This window comes from Dasypus novemcinctus, chromosome 17 (genome assembly GCF_030445035.2).
Source record: "Dasypus novemcinctus isolate mDasNov1 chromosome 17, mDasNov1.1.hap2, whole genome shotgun sequence".
Taxonomy (NCBI): domain Eukaryota; kingdom Metazoa; phylum Chordata; class Mammalia; order Cingulata; family Dasypodidae; genus Dasypus; species Dasypus novemcinctus.
Window position 1 is genome coordinate 95038175 of NC_080689.1, and position 6461 is coordinate 95044635.

At 39.4% G+C, this 6461-nt stretch overlaps 1 gene segment (V, D, J or C); it reads right to left on the reverse strand.

The window, feature by feature from the left end:
- Positions 1-543: 543 nt before the first annotated feature.
- LOC101443314 (immunoglobulin kappa variable 3-20-like) lies at positions 544-1131 on the reverse strand. The segment is given in 2 exon segments: positions 544-866; positions 1050-1131. Coding segments are annotated over 2 exon segments (372 nt in total).
- Positions 1132-6461: the final 5330 nt, after the last annotated feature.

Here is a 6461-nt window from a genome sequence, read left to right on the forward strand (position 1 = left end):
AAGACATTCACAAATATATTTGATGCCAATAATAAATGAAAATATGTATCTAAAGAGAAAAAAGGAATATCAGGTAAGAAAATTAGCTTCTCTTTCATTGACTAAACAGGCTTGGATGAAAAACAGGGTCCAAGCAAGGAAAAAGTAAGGGACAAAGATGGTGTTTCATGTGGGAAGATTTGTGTATTTAGAATCAAGGATTTACTATTTGGTAGGTCCAGAGTTGGAGCACAATGGCAGAAAAAGAAGGAGAATGAAGAATAAGGAATTAACATGGTAAACTTCTCAGTATTTAGTAAGCATGTAAAAGAGAGAATCAATCCACCATGGTGCAAAACATACTGGACTCTTACCCAGAGGTTAAGAAACAAATTATTGACCCAGTTATTTGACCTACCCATGAAACACAGGCAGATTTCTACGGTACAATCCCCTAAACTTTGCAGTGTCTCACACAGATGGAGGAAGCAAAGTTCAGGGCTGTGTGAGGAGGAAGCAGCTGCTGCTGCAGGACTCACTGACCTACATCACCAGGGAGGAGGTTTATGTTCGAGGCTGAACCACTGTGGGAGGACTAGTACTCCACTGCTGACAGTAATATGTTCCCAGATCTTCATCCTGGACGCCGTTGATGGTGAGAGTGAAATCTGTTCCAGACCCACTGCCACTGAATCGGTCAGGGACCCCAGAGGGCCGGTTGGATGCACGATATATGAGCTGTTTAGGAGCCTGTCCTAATTTCTGGTGGTACCAGGATAAGTAGTTGCTAACACTCTGACTGGCCTTGCACTTGAGGGTGACGGTCTCTCCTGCAGATACAGCCACAGAGCCCGGAGACTGGGTCATCACAATGTCCCCACTGGCACCTGCAGTCAGAAAAGAAGATTGATCATACATTGAATCATAAGTACATAAAATATATATCTAAATGTAGCTGTTCTTATTTTTCATGTTTAATCAGATCTGCCTTAGATGAAACAATTCATTCACTCTGCCTGTTAGAACCATTCTCCAACTTTATGAAGATACTGCTCTTCTAAACCTCTCACCTGAGACCCAGAACATCAGGAGCACGAGCAGCTGGGCCTGTGACATCATCGTGCTCAACCGTCTGCTGCACTCAGTCCCCGACTCAAGGGAAACCTCATTAATAGAGCTCTGAGCAGGAAACAAAGTCCCCAAGGAGCCTATGCAAAGCATCGGAGAAAATAAAGGCAAACGTTCCTGTGCATTGAGTTGTGAAGACAATAATGGAATGAGATCAAAATATGGTGATCACAGGAAATGCAACTGTACATCTGCAAAAAGCTCAGAAATTAACTTAAGACTCTAATATTCAATTAAGTTCAGCAAAATAGCCTAATTTAAAATCCAAAGTTCCGGCAATCAATGTAAAACAATATATTAATTTTAGTATTGTTTTACTTATCTGTGCATCTGTAATTTGATAACATAATTTTGTAGATATCATTCCAGAACCTATGTGGAATATTCATATCACTAGATAGAATGAAGATATAGTACAAAAAGTATATGTCTATATCACTCTATTCTAAAATTTAAATACATATTTGTATTTCCTCTTGGAATTCGAATAGTCACCTACATATTACCAAAACCAGACCACTGTGTTGCCCTCAATCCAAACACTATATCTGAAAATGAGACACCAGTTCCTTACAAGTCACCATCAGCACTGTCTTTTAGGCCATTCAGTTTCTCTATACACAAAAAAAGCTATTAGCAGAAGTAAAGTGTAAGATCCCTACCTAGTGGTACTACATAAAATAGCTTCATCTCCCAGGGTCTGATAGAGCAGGCTCTTCATTCATTCCTATTTCAAATCAATGATTTTTATAAAATTATGCAAATAATAATATCATGGAAAATGTTAGGCATAGAGTATTAATTTTAAAAATCCCTGACTTCATACAACTTTAATTTTACTGGAAGGAACAGGCAATGAACAACTAACATTTCTGCAACCACTATCCTGCTTCTCTTATTTTCCTCCTCTAGCAATGGGGAAGACAGGTGGAGAAATGTGAATCCAGGTCCATTTCATGACACAGCCCTCTCCATGAACAGAATTAGAAGGAGAGAAAATAATCGGGGAAGTATATCCATTTCATAAATTAAAAAATACTTTCTCTCATGAGATTAAGTTTTCCTCCAAAGAAACCTCCTTAATGCCCCCAAGGGGTAAATTGAATACAGAAATTTTATTGCTAAGAGATTTCAAAGTGAGTTGAGAGGTCATTTCAGAGGTTACGTTTGCGCACCTCTGAGAAGAATCGCACTGACTGCCACAATACAATAAACAATGACTCAAGCAGGGGTGCTCCTGAGAGCTCTAGAATCATCTGGACACTTTAGACAAGGCACATACACCCAGGAAATCAAAACCGCATTGGTTGGCCTTATCTCGGAATGTATGTTAGCCTATCTCTCCAATATAACAGAATTAGATGCATTTAAAATTTTCTTTCACATGGTTCTTCTGCCCCCTTTTTTTCACCTATTATTAGCACTTTATCAATTAAATATCTGTGTCAAGACCTATGTATTTCAGCTCGTCATAAGCCTGTTGAGCCTGTGAATCTCACCAAAGTTGCAGCCAACACTAACTCTCCAGTTTGCCAGACACATTCAAGGCAATTAACAAAATGATGATGATGCACAATGCCCATCCAAGAAAAAATCAGAGTATCTACAACTGCCAGCAAGACATTTCTATCCATCTCTTCAATGGGAGCTAAGCCCCAAATCAATTGGAAGTGGAAGGGACGTCATCATCCTGAAATCCTCAAAATGGAAGAACGAACAAGTGTAAGAGGGAATACATTTATGGACTAAAGTAGACGTATTATTATAGTAATGGAAGAATTTGTAGCACTGATATAAAAATAGTGCTCATGAGAGGTTCTGTGGCTGGGAGAGGCAAGAACAGGTGCAACATGGGGTATTTTGGGGACATTGAAATTGTTCTGCAAGATACTGTAATGACAGATACAGGCCATTATACATTGTGTCAAAGTTTTGAAATTATGAAGTGCAATAAGTAAATTATAATGTAAACTAAAGGCCATTGCTACTATCAATGCTTCAATATTTGTTCATCAAGAGTAACCAAATACTACACTATTTAAGGATGTTATTAATAGTGAAAATGTTATAGGCGAAGGGGGTAGAGTATGTAGAAATACCCTATATATATATTGTAAGTCTGAAAATGTATTTATTATTTACATTTTTAAATGCTCATCTTTTTAATTGAAGTAAACCATATAAATAAAAATATAAAAATACTGTATTTATAATGATTTTTCACAAAGACATCTGTATATCAAGCCTCCAGATGGACAAATAAAACATTTAAAATAACTCCAGCACCCCGTTAGGTTCTCTCCCAAGACTAACCACTATCTTGACTGCTAACACTATAGGTTAGTTTTACCTAATTTTTCACATTTATGAATGCAAGCGCATATGTACGATTTTGTGCCTGGTTTCTCTTGCTCAATGTGATGTTATTCATCCATACCTTTGCAGATCACAAGAGTATTGACCCTAAAATATTTTCATCAATTTGTTCTATAGAATTAATTTTAAAATAATGTTATTGATAATATTAATAAAGCATCATTCCATCCAACATGTACAATAATGGTATTTGATATAATTACTTAGTTGTTCATTCATTACTTAAATCATTATTAGAGAATTTTCATTATTTTGATAATAATAGTAATAATAAACAAAGAAGAAAATTTTGTACATCTCTCTGTGCTTCCCTGCCATATATAAGTGCTATTTCCAACTATATTTGTATATCAATTTATTTGTTTTGGGGCAGGTTTAATGAGATATATTCACATACCACATGATCTAACAAAGTGTATAACCAGAAGATGGGACTGGGGAGGGGCCAAGATGGTGGCTGAGTGAACTGGCCTTGCGGTCTCTCGTGGGAAAAGGAGGCTGGGCGCTGCTGGAGATTCTCCGAGGCCGGGGTTTTTTGGGATTTTTGCAGGGCAGGAAATGTCTGGACATCGATTTGGTGGAAAGGTAACGGAGAGGATTGGTCTATAAGATATAATTTGGCTTCTATTGCCCGGAGGTGAGACGGCAGACGGGTTGCTCACTCCTTGGGGGGGCGGGGGAACCGTGGTATCGGCGCTCCAGCTGCGCTTTTGGTGGCTCTGTCGTGCTAGGGAATTGGCGAATCCTGGGCGGGCTGTTTGGAGGCTGAGGGAACGGACGCCTTTACGAATCGATCTGAGGAGACAGACGGTGTTTTGTGAAGCGGGGGAATTTTTGATTGCAGACACAAATAATAGAGCTTCCACCTGGAGCCCCGCCCCCCTGGCCCAGCTGCCGATAGCAACGAAATTAGATTTTTAGTAATAAAGGGACATAATTGGGAGGTAGTTTCAGGGTGCGGTGAGGGAGGGGGACACGTCAGGAAGCTGATTGGGGAATATTTCGCGAAGCTTGGGAATTCCGGTTTTGGAATCCGTTTTCGGCATTTCCAACCAGAACCCAACCCACTGGCCGGCTTCGGATCTGCTTCAATAAATTGACTCTGGTGTAGAGGCGCCCTCAGCTGGCCGTTTTTTGGAATCACAGAGTGGGAGCTGTCCAAAAGCTGAATTGTCAATTTACTTACTAAAAAAAAACCCTACTGAGTAAGTGAATTGCAGGGTTCAGACATAATATAGAGCTTGCGGATCTGACTTCCCCTATAGGGCTGACACCCAGCTGCGGGGCTCCCTGAGGGCTGTGCTACACTGCGGGGCTCCTAGGCTTCCTGTTGACCAGATTTGAGGTTGCCAGGTCTGAATCCCCTAAACTCTGGTGGCCCATACCCGAGACTCACACCTCTTGAGTCTTCAATAACTCAGACTTTCCACCCCTGAATCCATCACGCCCTGAGGTCCATCTGAGATCCTTGAATGCCCTAGCCTTCAACGTTTGCGTTTTTTCTTTATCATTTCATTTTGTTTTGTTTTTATTTTCATTTTCCCTTACTTTTTAATTTTTTTTTAATGTCCTGATTGCTACTATTGCATTATCCCCTAGTCTTTTCTCCCAGCGTATCCCCTAAAGTCTTTTTTTTATTCAGTTATTTAGGGTTTTTTTAAATTTTTTTTCTACTTATTTCATTTTAACTCAATTATACAATAAGTGCTGCAGGGAACACTTCACATTTGCTGGGTTTTCGCATCCTCCACTGCCTCATTTCTGTGTGAACTGACTTAGGCTACCAACACTATTCCCTTTCCCCTACATCTTGATATCCGCCATCATCTACTGTCTCTCCTATATTCCACCTCCCACCTCCTGTTCTTTGGTCCACAAAGTGTCTAACTCTTAATTTCTAATACCTCTGTTTTGTGTTCTTTCTGTTATCCACTCTTGAAACTATTACCTTTCTTTTCTCTTTCCCTCTCTCATGAAAACAATAGCTTTTTAGCGCATACTATATTCCTCCCATATTCAGTCATCTACCTCATAATAGGTACTCTACCTACTGCTATAACTCTACACAATTTACACGATTCTAACCTTCACCCTCCCACATCTCATATCCTTGCTTTGTTAACATATATCACCAATACTACTTTACACGTTTTCCTTGCCTACACAATTGCCTTTCCCCGGCACTAACACTTTCCTCTAAAGTGAACTTAACCAGCAACAAGAAATTAGAATAAGAAGAACAAAGTGACAAAGAGAAGATATAACACTTACGCAAAAACAAAAGCTAACTAATCTCCAAGAGTAGACAAAGAAGCTAAGGAACTGAATAAACCCGTCAAGATAAAGTGATGATGAGACAGGAACAAAAGAATACAAATCAAACCAGTAATCAGGAAAACATGGTTGAATCCAATCAACAAACTAAAACTCAGGAAGGGGAGCAGAACTTCGCACAAGCAATGAAAGATCTCAGAACATTTATGACCGACAAATTTAATGAAGTAATGAAAGAGGTTAACAACATGAAGACATCACTTGGAGGGGAAATTGCAGACATACGCAAAAAGATAACAGATATGATGGGAATGAACACCATAGTTCAAGAAGTCAAAAATACACTTGCAGCCAATATCAGCAGACTAGAAGAGGCAGAGCAGAGAATTAGTGACATGGAAGACAGTACATCAGAAATCAAACATATAGTGGAAGGGGTCGATAAAAAGATAGAAAAAATCCAGCTAGGACTCAGGACCTGAATGACAATGCGAAATGCTCAAACATATGTATTATAGGCATTCCAGAAGGAGAAGAGAAGGGAAAGGGGTCAGAAAGAGTGTTGCAGGAAATAATGGCTGAAAACTTCCCAAATCTACTGAAAGAGACAGATGTACATATCCAAGAAGAACAGCACACTCCACTAGTCATAAACCCCAACTGGCGCACCCCAAGACATATACTTGTCAAATTATCAAATGCTC